The sequence below is a fragment of the Rhinoderma darwinii genome, unplaced genomic scaffold, assembly GCF_050947455.1.
Source record: "Rhinoderma darwinii isolate aRhiDar2 unplaced genomic scaffold, aRhiDar2.hap1 Scaffold_1823, whole genome shotgun sequence".
Lineage (NCBI taxonomy): Eukaryota > Metazoa > Chordata > Amphibia > Anura > Rhinodermatidae > Rhinoderma > Rhinoderma darwinii.
The window spans coordinates 1-16,670 of record NW_027462200.1 but is presented as its reverse complement, the minus strand read 5'-3'; the positions used below and the strand labels follow the sequence as shown (position 1 = coordinate 16,670).

Below are 16,670 nucleotides of genomic sequence, written 5' to 3'. Positions count from 1 at the left end.
GTGGGGGGAAGAATCTCCAAACATTGATTACAGTGGAAGGCGATCACAAAAAAACACTGGTTTCTTTCTTCTATAGAGGAAGGGTTCAAAATAGAATTATCTCCTCTCCCCCCAGAAATCTGGTTCACATCCCTTCAAGAGTCTTCCCAAAAAACAGCACGAAGAGAAGGTCTTCAAAAATTGTGAACATGGGAAGTTACTTGCCTCGTCCCTCCAATGGAAAGCGGGTTAGGTCACTAGTCAAGAAACCCACCTCCTACAGGACAATCCACAATCCCAAACCCTTATACAGATTTATGGCCTAACAAAAGTTCAAGATGGAATCTATCAAATCTGCAATACCTTGGATAGGTCAAGATGTTCTGATGGCTCCAATAGACCTACAGGATGACCACCACATCCCGATCCATCAGAAATGGCAAAGCTTCCTAAGGTTTGCCACAATGGAAAATCAAAAGTCGTGCGTTACCAGTTCAGGGCCCTCCCATGTGAGGTCTCATCAGCTTCCAGAATACTCCCAAAAGTGATGGTGGAGACTGACCTTCCTCAGGCCACAAGGTGCTCCGCTCTTTCCTCGTTTAGACGACCTTATCTTACTCAAGTCTTATCTTATCTACGGTTTTCTTGGGATTCCCACAGGAGAAGATAGTTTTGTTGAAACAAACAATAAGTTACCTACTACAACCGAGACCGATATCCATAAGGAAGGCGATGTCAGTCCTGGAGTCCATGATATCCAGGGCTCAAGCTCACTCCAGAGAATTGCAGGACCTGATATTATCGCAGTGGAGCAGATCAGCAAGTAAATAGCTCTCTCCTGTGGTGGTTGAAAACCAACAATCTAAAGAGGGGAACCCATTGGCACCAGTATCCTGTGAAACCTAGAACTACGGATGCAAACAAAATGGGGTGTGGAGCAATGAGAGGGCGAGAGAGAGACACCGAGGGGAGAGAGAGAGAGAGACACCGAGGGGAGAGAGAGAGAGACACCGAGGGGAGAGAGAGAGAGACACCGAGGGGAGAGAGAGACACCGAGGGGAGAGAGAGACACCGAGGGGAGAGAGAGACACCGAGGGGAGAGAGAGAGAGATATAGAGTGAGAGAGAGAGAGAGACACCGAGGGGAGAGAGAGAGAGACACCGAGGGGAGAGAGAGAGAGGGGGGAGAGAGAGAGCGAGAGAGAGAGACCGAGGGGAGAGAGAGAGAGAGCGAGCGAGAGAGCGCGAGCGAGAGAGATATAGAGCGAGCGAGAGAGAGAGAGAGACACCGAGGGGGGAGAGAGAGAGACCGAGGGGAGAGAGAGATATAGAGAGGGAGAGACACCGAGGGGAGAGAGACCGAGGGGAGAGAGAGAGAGCGAGAGAGAGACACCGAGGGGAGAGAGAGAGTGAGAGAGAGAGCGAGAGAGAGACACCGAGGGGAGAGAGAGAGAGCGAGAGAGAGACACCGAGGGGAGAGAGAGAGCGAGAGAGAGAGACACCGAGGGGAGAGAGAGAGAGCGAGAGAGAGACACCGAGGGGAGAGAGAGAGTGAGAGAGAGAGCGAGAGAGAGACACCGAGGGGAGAGAGAGAGAGCGAGAGAGAGACACCAAGGGGAGAGAGAGAGTGAGAGAGCGAGAGAGAGACACCGAGGGGAGAGAGAGAGAGCGAGAGAGAGACACCGAGGGGAGAGAGAGAGGTTCTTTTCAGGGAATTTGGCCAAAACAAATAAGTCCTCACTCGTCAAACTTCAGAGAATTAAAAGCCGTCCTGCAATCCCTGAAGGGAACGGAACATCTTATGCAAAATTCTCACGTCCGGATTTATTCTGACAATGTGACGACAATAGCGTACCTGAGACATCCGGGAAGCACCAGACAAAGAAACCTGCAGATCCCAGCGGGTCAAATATTTTCTTGGGCAGAGCCTCGGCTATTATCCCTCTCAGACCGCCATTTCGAAGGTTCCTCCAACATCCAGGCACATTTTTTAAGTCGAAAGGACTTAGATCCCACCGAGTGGTGCCTGAAAGAGAAAGTCTCTCTCCACATAACCCAAAAATGGGAATCTCGGGAAGTGGACTTATTCGCAAATCAGAAGAACTCAAAAACTCCTAATGTCCCCCCCCCCCCCTAAATCCTAGGGAAAAGAGTTTAGGAGTAGATCCACTGGTTCACAATTGAACTATATATAGATTGTAAACTGGCCATACGCTTTAGATCGCTGTTGGCTTAGCGATTGTTTTGGCCGACTGCTATTCCTGCTGGCTCACACGCACACACTTGGCTCAGCCGAGCGTGCATGTGTTTTAAATGGGGGGGAAAAGGGAGGAAGCCGCTGTCAGAATAATCTAGCAGCAGCTAATCCGATTTTGAACAAAAGGATCAGGCAATGTTGAAATTCAGATCCTGTATTGTTTATATATATATATATATATATATATATATATATATATATATATATAGGTGTTACCTGTCAGTGTAATCCTGCCTGTGATGATAATGAGATGATGCTGAGAAGTGATCTCTACAGAACAGGAAGGATCAGTCTATTATGAATGGTGGATCCTGTGTTCTCCATGTATAGGTGTTACCTGTCCGTGTAATCTTGCCTGTGATGATAATGAGATGATGCTGAGAAGTGATCTCTACAGAACAGGAAGGATCAGTCTATTAATGGTGGATCCTGTGTTATCTATGTATAGGTGTTACCTGTCAGTGTAATCCTGGCTATGATAATGAGATGATGCTGAGAAGTGATCTCTACAGAACAGGAAGGATCAGTCTCTTATGAATGGTGGATCCTGTGTTATCTATATATAGGTGTTACCTGTCAGTGTAATCCTGCCTGTGATAATGAGATGATGCTGAGAAGTGATCTCTACAGAACAGGAAGGATCAGTCTATTAATGGTGGATCCTGTGTTATCTATGTATAGGTGTTACCTGTCAGTGTAATCCTGCCTGTGATAATGAGATGATGCTGAGAAGTGATCTCTACAGAACAGGAAGGATCAGTCTATTATGAATGGTGGATCCTGTGTTATCTATATATAGGTGTTACCTGTCCGTGTAATCCTGCCTGTGATGATAATGAGATGATGCTGAGAAGTGATCTCTACAGAACAGGAGGGATCAGTCTATTATGAATGGTGGATCCCGTGTTATCTATATATAGGTGTTACCTGTCAGTGTAATCTTGCCTGTGCTGATAATGAGATGATGCTGAGAAGTGATCTCTACAGAACAGGAGGGATCAGTCTATTATGAATGGTGGATCCCGTGTTATCTATATATAGGTGTTACCGGTCAGTGTAATCCTGCCTGTGATGATAATGAGATGATGCTGAGAAGTGATCTCTACAGAACAGGAGGGATCAGTCTATTATGAATGGTGGATCCTGTGTTCTCCATGTATAGGTGTTACCTGTCAGTGTAATCTTGCCTGTGATGATAATGAGATGATGCTGAGAAGTGATCTCTACAGAACAGGAGGGATCAGTCTATTATGAATGGTGGATCCCGTGTTATCTATATATAGGTGTTACCTGTCAGTGTAATCCTGCCTGTGATAATGAGATGATGCTGAGAAGTGATCCCTACAGAACAGGAAGGATCAGTCTATTAATGGTGGATCCTGTGTTATCTATATATAGGTGTTACCTGTCAGTGTAATCGTGCCTGTGATGATAATGAGATGATGCTGAGAAGTGATCTCTACAGAACAGGAAGGGTCATTCTATTATGAGGCTCGGTGGCCAGTGTCTAAAGTGCAAGACTTTAGGATTAATTTTGAACCCCTTTACCTATGACGTAACTTTTTAAGTCATGACGCTGAAGGGTTAGATTCCGGCTATTCGAAGGGGACCTGCGTCTTTCTGACACCCCATTGGCCACTCTGTGCGGTATGCAATGGGTGTCATGGCAGCCTGGGGGCCCATTGAAGGCCCTCAGGTCTGCCATCCTTGTGTTCCTATTCAGCCCTGTCCAAGGCAGAACTTATTAGAAGCTGGTAAAAATGACAATATCCTGCAAGACATCGGTATTTCAGTGTATTATACCAGTGATCAAACGATCGCATTTTTAAGTCTCCGAGGGGGACTAAAAAAAATATCAAAAGCAGTTAAAGGTTTTAATTCTGTACAAAATAAATTAAAATCTTAAAAATTCCAAAAACTCACCGCTTCCCATTTCCCCAAACTAATGTAAAATAAAAAATATAACCGTTCTTGCTACGTATTATAATATAACCTTATTTGTTCTGCACGGTGAACGCCGTAAAAAAATGAATTTAAAAACCGGTGGAAGCGTGGCTTAGCGGCGTATGTGAGTGGAGGCATAAACCGGAGCTCCCGCTGCCGATATCCTGCAGAATCATCCTAAGACTCACTTCTCCTACCGGAGACATACCTGAGGAGAGAGGGGAAACTGTGGTGATCAGGGAGACGTAATTCTGGACGCATCGGAGGTTGTGATGACCCGGTCCAGGAGATCTAAGACGGCAGAGGACGGTGAGCTGGGGGCGCAAGATGGCGCCGACATGTGCTCCTACGCAGTGAGCAGGGATGTGAGAGGGGCGGCGGCATCGCGGCTGGAGCGCTTTGCCAGAAGAACCCCTGTGAAAGGTGATAAGAGGGAAAGGATGGCGGATGGAGGGAAGGAGCAGGCTGGCCGTTCAGGATCCAGATTTGAACCGCTGCGAGCGCAAATGGAGGCAGAGGAGGAGGAGAATGGGGAGACTGTTTCAGATGACTCAGGAGGAGGATTAGATCGGGGCGTACAGACCCTGGACAAACCAGGCCCAACGCTGGCAGATGTTTTTTCGGCGGTAAGCCTGAGCAATAGCACACTAGCTAAACTTACCTGCCAGGTGGGGGGAATTAAGGAAGATTTGTCCATAATACGTCATGATCTTCAGAAAGTGTCGGAACGTACGACAGCGGTGGAGGGTCGAGTCAGTGAATTAGAAGACAGAATACTGCCTATGAGAAGAGAGGTGAATGCTGTGGCGGTGGACGTTACGTATCTTTTATCAAAAACCGATGACTTGGAGAACCGCTTACGTCGAAACAATGTCAGGATGGTGGGCATCCCTGAAAAAGTTGAGGGGTCCAATCCAGATGCCTTCTTCGAAAAATGGCTATTGGAGGTTTTTGGCAAGGAATCGCTAACCCCATTGTTTGCGGTGGAAAGAGCCCATAGAGTGCCCACACGACCGGGCCCACCTGGAAGGCCGCCGAGACCGGTGCTAGTGAAATTGCTTCATTATAAGGACAGAGATCTGATTCTTCGGCAGGCCCGAGAAAGGCAAGACATAAGAGTGAACGGGGTGAAAGTGTCGTTCTATCCGGATTTCTCTGCGGAGATACAGAAACGGAGGATGCAATTCCTGGACATTAAAAGACGACTGAGGAATCTTCGAGTTCAGTACTCCATGTTGTATCCGGCTAAGCTCCGAGTGGCGGCGTTGGGATCCGTACAGTTCTTCGAAAATCCGAAAGATGCGTTACGATGGCTGGACAGTCACGAGGCTCGCCTACGACATGATCCGGAGGAAGCGGCGGCGTGATCAACAAGTGGATGGATGAAGTTGGGACTCTGCCATGGTGGGAGGAAGATGACTCGCACAGGAATATAAGGCATTATTTTCTGCATTTATATGATGGGGGTTTTCTTGTTAAGATGAAGTCTATATCTCATCGTTGGCGGGAGGAGAGGGAAGATGCTGTCAGTTTAAGGGCAGAATTGGATATAGGAGTCATAAAAATGCTACTTATTATTGAGGAGACGGTGGCGGGAGGTTCTTGGTTTTTGAGGTTAAATTGTGGAAACAGATGGATTTCTACAATGTGAAAGGGAAGCTGTATGGTCATAGTGGTGAAGTTTTCTTCACCAGCCCGGGCCCTCTGAGGAGGGTACGTTTATGGAAAGTTGAGTGGGAGGGGGTGGTGGGAGGGGGGATGTTTGGGAGGGAAAGGGAGTTTGAAACGCAGTACGCTCTGATTGTCATTGGGAGTAACGGAAATAACCACTGTCAAATGCAAAAAAGATTCAGATGGGGGGTAGGGTAAATCTTCTGTCCTGGAATGGGGGAGGTAACAAAAAGGCGAGCTATGTTTGACTACCTGAAAGGACAGTCTGCTGGAGTGATGGGTTTGCAGGAAACTCATCTTACTACTGACTCGGTGCAACAGGCGCATAGGGTTTGGATCCGGCATAGTTTCCATTCCTTTCATTCTACATACTCAAGGGGGGTTAGCCTCCTGGTCCATAGGGATGTGCCTTTTAGCTGTATAGATTCCTTTAAAGATAGGGCAGGTAGATATGTCGGGGTGCACTGTAAATAGTTTAACTGGGAATGTATAATTGTGGTGTTATATGTGCCTCCCCCGTACTCTGTGGGTCCGATGAGAGAGGTGCTGGAGAAGCTGGCTGGGTGGCCTATGATACCGACTATACTGATGGGAGATTTCAACAACATAATGAACAAAGGATGGGATACATTTTCAAAAGGGGGTGGGGTGGGGGATACTGGCCTGACGAGATTCGGACAGTACATGATGGAGGCTGGGTTTACGGATATTTGGCGGGCAAAATGGCCCTCTACTACGCAGTATTCGTGTGTATCATCTACATATGGATCATTATCACGAATAGACCTAATGTTTAATAATGGAATGGGGGTGGAAGGGGTGGAATACTTACCACGAGCACTGTCTGATCACTCTCCGATGCTACTTAAGCTTCGAACAAGCTCAGAGATGGGGGGTTGAGAATGCACTGGAGGTTGAACCCGTTCTGGATACGATTTGTGGGAGAGGAGATAATAAATATGAGTCCGCGAGAATACTTTGAGTTCAATAAAGGTACGGTCCCTACGGATATTTTATGGGATGCTATGAAGGCGAATATAAGGGGAGTGTATATACGGGAGATCTCGCTCATTAAAACTAAGTCGCGACAAATGGGTCAACATCTGACAGGGTCACAGTAACAGAGGAGAGGCACGTCACTAATAACACTGCGGAAACACTAGCCCAATGGAAGGCGGCTCAGAAATTGCTTAGGGAACATCAGCTGGAACAAGCGGCTAATAAAAGATTATTTTTACAACAAAAATACTATGAGGAGGGTGAAATGGCGGGCAGACTGTTAGCAAATATGGCACGGCCGATGCGGGAAAGTGCGTTCATTCATCAGCTGCAGACGGTGCACGGGACTCTGGTTGGAGAAACAGGGGATATATTAGAGGTGTTAACATCATTCTACATGGAACTGTACCGCACTAAGGTGGACTACTCGGAGGATCTGCTGGCAGAAATGACATGGGTTACCCTGGGGGAGGAGGAGAGAGAGGGATTGGAGGAGCCAATTACGCTAGAGGAAATACAGGAAGCGTTAAGTTCTATGGCAAACGAAAAGGCTCCAGGGATAGATGGTATACCCACGGAATTGTATAAAACATATGGGGAGACGGTTCTGCCGGAGTTACTGGAAGTGTTCCAGGATAGTTTCACCAGGGGGCGTTTACCGCAGACAATGTACGAAGCTGTTATAGTCGTAATCCCCAAGGAAGGGAAAGACCGGAAACAACCTGACTCGTACAGACCGATATCTCTAACCACGGACATAAAAATGTTAGCAAAAGTACTGGCTAATAGGCTGTCGCGAGTAGTGACTACAATTGTGGGGACAGATCAGTCGGGATTCCTGCCATCGCGCTCTACAGCAGTTCATCTACGTAGACTTTTCCTGAATCTGCAGACAGATGCTCCGGACGCGCGGTGTAGAGCGGTGCTGTCTTTGGATGCCGCCGAGGCATTTGATAGTGTGGAGTGGGGGTATCTGTGGGCTGTCCTGGAACGGATCGGCTTTGGAAGGAAATGTATAAAATGGGTACAATTATTATATAAGGAGCCGGTAGCTAGGATAAGAGCAAATGGAAGGATGTCAGATTCCTTCAGACTGGAGAGGGGGACGCGACAGGGATGCCCACTTTCGCCACTACTATTTGCGCTGGCAATTGAACCCCTAGCCAATATGGTAAGACAGCATCCAGGGATAGAAGGGTTTTGTTGTGGGGAGCTGGAGGAGCGCATAGCACTATATGCGGACGATATCTTGATGTTCCTGGGGAAATAAATTACTCACTGCCAGTGATAATGAATGTATTGGAGCGATTTGGTAGATTTTCAGGACTAAAAATTAATTGGAATAAGTCGGTGTTGTTGCCACTCCAGCCAGTGGATACGCCGTTGGTGATTGGAGGAATTGAGGTACCGTGCGTACAGAAATGTAAGTACCTGGGAATCACGATATCGGCGAGGGTGCAGGACTTTATTGAGTTGAATGTGATACCATTGTTGAGCAAACTCACGGATAAGACCAAAATATGGCTCGGGCTACCACGGTCAGCGCTGGGTCGAGCAAATCTCATCAAAATGATTCTGATGCCCCAGGTTCTTTATGTTGTGCACAATGCCCCAGTGTGGTTGCCTAAATACTGGTTCAGGAGAATCCATAACTTGTTTAGGGACTTGGTGTGGAAAAGGGGGATCCCCAGGATAAAACTGGAAAAGCTACAACTACCAGCTGAACAGGGGGGGTTAGCTATTCCGAATGCGTGGATATATTATCTAGCGCCTCAATTACAACACTTTAAGGGCTGGAAGAATAGGGAGGAGTGGGATTCTAGTGGGAAACTGGTGTATTATCTGGGTCAGAGAACGGATGTATTAGAGGCCATGGAATCTCATAAATTAAGGAAGGAAGCCGACTTTACTATTGATACATAGAGTTTGGTGGGAAAGTAAGAAGGTATTGGGGGTTACAGGATGCTCCAATTATATGCCTTTATGGGACAATCCATACCTATGGGAATTTAATATGCTGGAAGGATTTCAGGATTGGGAACAAGCAGGGATCAGATATGTGCACCAGCTGTATGACGGAGGGGTTTTTAAGCCCTTTGCTCGAATACAGGAGGAGTTTGGACTCCCACATCGGCTGTTCTACCAATATCTTTAATTAAGGCATGCGGCGCAGGCACAAGAGAGACTGGTGGATGTGAGCTGTTCCACCATGGGAGGGATGGAGCGGGTACTAGGGGCAAAAGACACTAAAGGGATTATCTCGGTGCTATATAATACGCTACTCTCTAGATTTCTGGGAGATCCGCTGGTGGAGATCAGACGTAAATGGGAAGAGGATGTAGGGCCTATAGGGGATGACGACTGGGAGGAGATACTTGGATCATCTAAAAGACTCTCTATTAGTGTAGCGCACAGGAGGTCACAGCTTTTTCTATTACACAGGGTGTATAGGACGCCTAAGGTGCTATGGCAAATGCGCATTAGATCAACTAAGGAATGTCCCAGGTGCATGTTTGATGGGGCGGACATAAAGCATGTTTTGGAGCTGCCCGCTGCTAGAAGGCTATTGGAAGGAAGTTAAAAGTATGGTGTCTAAAGTATATGGGAGAGATTTCCCAATGGAACCTAAAATATTCTTATTGGGCTGCATTGGGGAGGAAGGAGGGGATGGAGTGGAGCTACTGTCTATTAAAAAGATTTTGTATCATGCTAGGAAACTAATCGCAAAATATTGGCTGCAGGCGGATCCCCCGGAGGTGGCTGAGCTGGTTGGGTATGTTAACCACACGGTGTCACTGGAACATCGGATATATCTGAAAAGAGGGACAATTCAGAAACACTAGAAACAATGGGGTAAATGGGTGCACGCCTATGGCAATGCGGATCACTAGATGAGATTTGGAGGGGGGATGGCACACATACATGTTTAAGGTCTGGTGGAATATCGGTTTACTATGCAGGAGACATGGAGGAGGAGTGGTGGAAAAATCAGGAAAGAGAGGGTACTGCAAGGGAGGGGGGTAGTTAAAGAGGCTCTGTCACCAGATTTTGCACCCCTATCTGCTATTGCCTGTGATCGGCGCTGCAATGTAGATTACAGTAACGGTTTTATTTTTAAAAATCGAGCATTTTTGGCCAAGTTATGACAATTTTGTAGTTATGCAAATGAGGCTTGCAAAAGTCCAAGTGGGCGTGTTTAAAGTAAAAGTCCAAGTGGGCGTGTATTATGTGTGTACATCTGGGCGTGTATTATGTGCGTACATCGGGGCGTGTATTATGTGTGTACATCTGGGCGTGTATTATGTGTGTACATCGGGGCGTGTATTATGTGCGTACATCGGGGCGTGTATTATGTGTGTACATCGGGGCGTGTATTATGTGTGTACATCGGGGCGTGTATTATGTGTGTACATCGGGGCGTGTATTATGTGTGTTACATCTGGGCGTGTATTATGTGTGTTACATCTGGGCGTGTATTGTGTGTGTTACATCTGGGCGTGTATTATGTGTGTACATCGGGGCGTGTATTATGTGTGTACATCGGGGCGTGTATTATGTGTGTACATCTGGGCGTGTATTATGTGTGTACATCTGGGCGTGTATTATGTGTGTACATCTGGGCGTGTATTATGTGTGTACATCGGGGCGTGTATTATGTGTGTACATCGGGGCGTGTATTATGTGTGTACATCTGGGCGTGTATTATGTGTGTACATCTGGGCGTGTATTATGTGTGTACATCTGGGCGTGTATTATGTGTGTACATCTGGGCGTGTATTGTGTGTGTTACATCTGGGCGTGTATTATGTGTGTTACATCTGGGCGTGTATTGTGTGTTACATCTGGGCGTGTATTATGTGTGTACATCGGGGCGTGTATTATGTGTGTACATCTGGGCGTGTATTATGTGCGTACATTGGGGCGTGTATTATGTGTGTACATCGGGGCGTGTATTATGTGTGTTACATCTGGGCGTTTATTATGTGCGTACATCGGGGCGTGTATTATGTGTGTTACATCGGGGCGTGTATTATGTGTGTACATCGGGGCGTGTATTATGTGTGTACATCTGGGCGTGTATTATGTGTGTTACATCTGGGCGTGTATTATGTGTGTACATCGGGGCGTGTCTTGTGTGTGTGTACATCGGGGCGTGTATTATGTGTGTACATCGGGGCGTGTATTATGTGTGTTACATCGGGGCGTGTATTATATGCGTACATCGGGGCGTTTTTACTACTTTTACTAGCGGGCGTTGTGTATAGAAGTATCATCCACTTCTCTTCAGAACGCCCAGCTTCTGGCAGATCACGCTGTGACGTCACTCACAGGTCCTGCATCGTGTCGGCACCAGAGGCTACAGTTGATTCTGCAGTCGATGTAGCTACTTACCTGCAAACGCCGATCTTGCTGCAGAATCAACTGTAGCCTCTGGTGCCGACACGATGCAGGACCTGTGAGTGACGTCACAGCGTGATCTGCCAGAAGCTGGGCGTTCTGAAGAGAAGTGGATGATACTTCTATACACAACGCCCGCTAGTAAAAGTAGTAAAAACGCCCCGATGTACGCACATAATACACGCCCCGATGTACGCACATAATACACGCCCCGATGTAACACACATAATACACGCCCCGATGTACACACACACAAGACACGCCCCGATGTACACACATAATACACGCCCAGATGTAACACACATAATACACGCCCAGATGTACACACATAATACACGCCCCGATGTACACACATAATACACGCCCCGATGTAACACACATAATACACGCCCCGATGTACGCACATAATACACGCCCAGATGTAACACACATAATACACGCCCAGATGTAACACACATAATACACGCCCAGATGTAACACACATAATACACGCCCCGATGTACGCACATAATACACGCCCCGATGTAACACACAATACATGCCCCGATGTAACACACACAAGACACGCCCCGATGTACGCACATAATACACGCCCCGATGTAACACACAATACACGCCCCGATGTAACACACAATACACGCCCCGATGTACACACATAATACACGCCCACTTGGACTTTTACTTTTAAACACACCCACTTGGACTTTTGCAAGCCTCATTTGCATAAATACAAAAATGGTCATAACTTGGCCAAAAATGCTCGTTTTTTAAAAATAAAACCGTTACTGTAATCTACATTGCAGCGCCGATCACAGGCAATAGCAGATAGGGGTGCAAAATCTGGTGACAGAGCCTCTTTAAGTTGGGGGGAGAAGTAGGTGGAGGTGTAACCAAAGATGCTGTATACATGCCATAAAGCACTTGAATAGATTTCGCATTACTTAAGAGATGTTATTTCTATTGGTTTTCTGTACAGGCTGTATAACGGATGTTGTATTATCAATAAAAACTTGTTTGATTAAAAAAAAACAAAAACGGTGGAATTGCTGTTTTTTGGTCAGTCACGTACCCCAAAACGGTACCAATAAAAACTAGAGCACACACCACAAAAAGCAAGTCCTCACAATGCTCATTGGATGGAAAAATGGAAAAGTTATGGGTCTCTGAATATGGCCACACAAGAATGTTAGAATATGGGCTGATGTCGGCTCTCCGCAGGGGCCCGGGTTAGCTGATGTCGGCTCTCCGCAGGGGCCCGGGTTAGCTGATGTCGGCTCTCCGCAGGGGCCCGGGTTAGCTGATGTCGGCTCTCCGCAGGGGCCGGGTTAGCTGATGTCGGCTCTCCGCAGGGCCCGGGTTAGCTGATGTCGGCTCTCCGCAGGGCCCGGGTTAGCTGATGTCGGCTCTCCGCAGGGGCCCGGGTTAGCTGATGTCGGCTCTCCGCAGGGGCCCGGGTTAGCTGATGTCGGCTCTCCGCAGGGGCCCGGGTTAGCTGATGTCGGCTCTCCGCAGGGGCCCGGGTTAGCTGATGTCGGCTCTCCGCAGGGGCCCGGGTTAGCTGATGTCGGCTCTCCGCAGGGGCCCGGGTTAGCTGATGTCGGCTCTCCGCAGGGGCCCGGGTTAGCTGATGTCGGCTCTCCGCAGGGGCCCGGGTTAGCTGATGTCGGCTCTCCGCAGGGGCCCGGGTTAGCTGATGTCGGCTCTCCGCAGGGGCCCGGGTTAGCTGATGTCGGCTCTCCGCAGGGGCCCGGGTTAGCTGATGTCGGCTCTCCGCAGGGGCCCGGGTTAGCTGATGTCGGCTCTCCGCAGGGGCCCGGGTTAGCTGATGTCGGCTCTCCGCAGGGGCCGGGTTAGCTGATGTCGGCTCTCCGCAGGGGCCCGGGTTACCTGATGTCGGCTCTCCGCAGGGGCCCGGGTTAGCTGATGTCGGCTCTCCGCAGGGGCCCGGGTTAGCTGATGTCGGCTCTCCGCAGGGGCCCGGGTTAGCTGATGTCGGCTCTCCGCAGGGGCCCGGGTTAGCTGATGTCGGCTCTCCGCAGGGGCCGGGTTAGCTGATGTCGGGCTCATAGAAGTCTGAATATAACTGTAATGATCCCATCACAGCACAAGGGGTGCTGTGCTCGGCTGAACGATTCTGCCCCTTCTCTGATCGGTGGGACTCCCAGCACCCGGATCCCAACCAATCAAAACTTCTGACGCGTCAAAAGGTTTATGTAATGACATTTACTCTCTAAAAAATGTTTAACATAAAAAGTTCATTTGTACAAGAGGTGATTGTTCCTCGTCCCTGAAAGACCCTTTACCACAAGTTGTTGAAGTCCTTAATACAGGGGTTCACTTACTTCTCTCCCTGCGCTGCGGCTGAATAGAGGTCATGAGCAGAACAATTCTCTGTTATCAGCAGTTACATTGATGGTCGGGGATTGTATCAGTGATCGCTGCAGAAATCCGGCTCCATCCAGAGGGGTCACTTACTTTTCGTTGCAACTGTATAAACCCCCCCCCCCCCCTGTTTTGTGTATAATTATAGAAATAATATCTCTATATGCAACCGGAAATAAATATTACAATTTGGCAATTTGTCACTCGGCACGATTAAGAAATGACTGTCCAATGGGAGCTGTAATGCCGTATTGGCTGTCACCCAGACAGGGATATAACTAACGGAAAAATAGGGAGGAATCCTCCAGCTCCCCCACTGATGGTCTTAGTCCAGACGGCGCTCGGATCCGGCGTGACGGCACACGAAAAAGAAGAAATGACCCAGCGCTTGTAAAAGGAACTGCAGGTTCAGGTTCACTAGAACTTTTAATCATTGGAATAAATTTGGACCTGCAGTTCCTTTTACAAGCGCTGGGTCATTTCTTCTTTTTCAGGGATATAACCAGGTTGCTGGAAGCAGTCATGTGGTGTCAGAGCGTGACCCCCCCCCCCTGGGGTCATCGCTGCAGTCCCCCCCCCCCCGGGTTCATCGCCGCAGTCGTGTCCCGCGCCGGGTTCATCGCCGCAGTCGTACCCGTCCCCCCCCCCCCCGGGTTCATCGTCCCAGTCCCGTCCCCCCGGGGTCATCGCCGCAGCCCCCCCGGGTTGATCGCCGCAGCCCCCCCCCGCTGTCCTCCACTCGCTCTGACTAATTGTCTTCTCTGCTTCTTCAGGCCACCATGGAGGAGGCTGAGATTCGCAGCTCGGAAATTAAGAAGGCCAAATTCGAGTTTGAGCGAGACATCAGCAGAGCTGCTGCGAGCAACAAGAAGGATGTAGGGGTGACCCCCGAAAAGATTCTCCGCTACATGGAAGAGAAGACGCTGGCAAGAGTCAGTCCCTGCAGAAATACTCCCTCTATATCCGGTGCCGGGCGGGATATGGCCAGAGATGTATCACATAGATAATATATTGGGGTGCAGTGTAGGATATGGTCAGGCACACATCACATAGATCATATATTGGGGTGCAGTGTAGGATATGGTCAGGCACGCATCACATGGATAATATATTGGGGTGCCGGGCGGGATATGGCCAGAGACGTATCACATAGATAATATATTGGGGTGCAGTGTAGGATATGGTCAGGCACACATCACATAGATCATATATTGGGGTGCAGTGTAGGATATGGTCAGGCACGCATCACATGGATAATATATTGGGGTGCAGTGTAGGATATGGTCAGACACGTATCACATAGATAATATATTGGGGTGCAGTGTAGGATATGGTCTGGCACACATCACATAGATCATATTTTGGGGTGCAGTATAGGATATAGTCAGGCACACATCACATAGATAATATATTGGGGTGCAGTGTAGGATATGGTCTGGCACACATCACATAGATCATATATTGGGGTGCAGTGTAGGATATAGTCAGGCACACATCACATAGATAATATATTGGGGTGCAGTGTAGGATATGGCCAGACACGTATCACATAGATAATATATTGGGGTGCAGTGTAGGATATGGCCAGACACGTATCACATAGATAATATATTGGGGTGCAGTGTAGGATATGGTTAGACACACATCACATGGATAATATATTGGGGTGCAGGGCGAGATATGGTCAGGCACGCATCACATAGATCATATATTGGGGTGCAGTGTAGGATGTAGTCAGGCACACATCACATAGATCATATATTGGGGTGCAGTGTAGGATATAGTCAGGCATGCATCACATAGATCATATATTGGGGTGCAGTGTAGGATATGGCCAGACACGTATCACATAGATAATATATTGGGGTGCAGGGTGAGATATGGTCAGGCACGCATCACATAGATAATATATTGGGGTGCAGTGTAGGATATGGTCAGACACGTATCACATAGATCATATATTGGGGTGCAGTGTAGGATATGGTCAGACACGTATCACATAGATCATATATTGGGGTGCAGTGTAGGATATGGTCAGACACGTATCACATAGATCATATATTGGGGTGCAGTGTAGGATATAGTCAGGTACTCATCACATAGATAATATATTGGGGTGCAGTGTAGGATATGGTCAGACACGTATCACATAGATCATATATTGGGGTGCAGTGTAGGATATAGTCAGGCACACATCACATGGATAATATATTGGGGTGCAGTGTAGGATATAGTCAGGTACTCATCACATAGATCATATATTGGGGTGCAGTGTAGGATATAGTCAGACACACATGCAGATAATATATTGGGGTGCAGTGTAGGATATAGTCAGGCACACATCACATAGATAATATATTGGGGTGCAGTGTAGGATATGGTCAGGCACGCATCACATAGATCATATATTGGGGTGCAGGGTGAGTTATGGTCAGGCACGCATCACATAGATCATATATTGGGGTGCAGGGTGAGATATGGTCAGACACGTATCACATAGATAATATATTGGGGTGCAGGGTGAGTTATGGTCAGGCACGCATCACATAGATCATATATTGGGGTGCAGTGTAGGATATAGTCAGACACACATGCAGATAATATATTGGGGTGCAGTGTAGGATATAGTCAGGCACACATCACATAGATAATATATTGGGGTGCAGTGTAGGATATGGTCAGGCACGCATCACATAGATCATATATTGGGGTGCAGGGTGAGTTATGGTCAGGCACGCATCACATAGATCATATATTGGGGTGCAGGGTGAGATATGGTCAGACACGTATCACATAGATAATATATTGGGGTGCAGGGTGAGTTATGGTCAGGCACGCATCACATAGATAATATATTGGGGTGCAGTGTAGGATATAGTCACACGTATCACATAGATAATATATTGGGGTGCAGTGTAGGATATAGTCAGGTACTCATCACATAGATAATATATTGGGGTGCATTGAAGGATATGGTCAGGCACGCATCACATAGATCATATATTGGGGTGCAGTGTAGGATATAGTCAGACACACATGCA

The 16,670-nt window shown here is 47.8% G+C and overlaps 1 protein-coding gene across 1 annotated transcript in view; it reads left to right on the top strand.

The window, feature by feature from the left end:
- Positions 1–14,595, top strand: part of LOC142700235 (cilia- and flagella-associated protein 263-like) — a gene marked incomplete at its 3' end in the record, with an annotated part of 31,050 nt that extends 16,455 nt beyond the window's left edge. The window contains exon 4 of the mRNA XM_075848094.1: positions 14,403–14,595. Within this exon, the coding sequence (XP_075704209.1) occupies positions 14,403–14,595 (193 nt within the window). The remainder of the gene's footprint in view (positions 1–14,402) is intronic.
- Between the last annotated feature and the right edge of the window lie 2,075 nt (positions 14,596–16,670).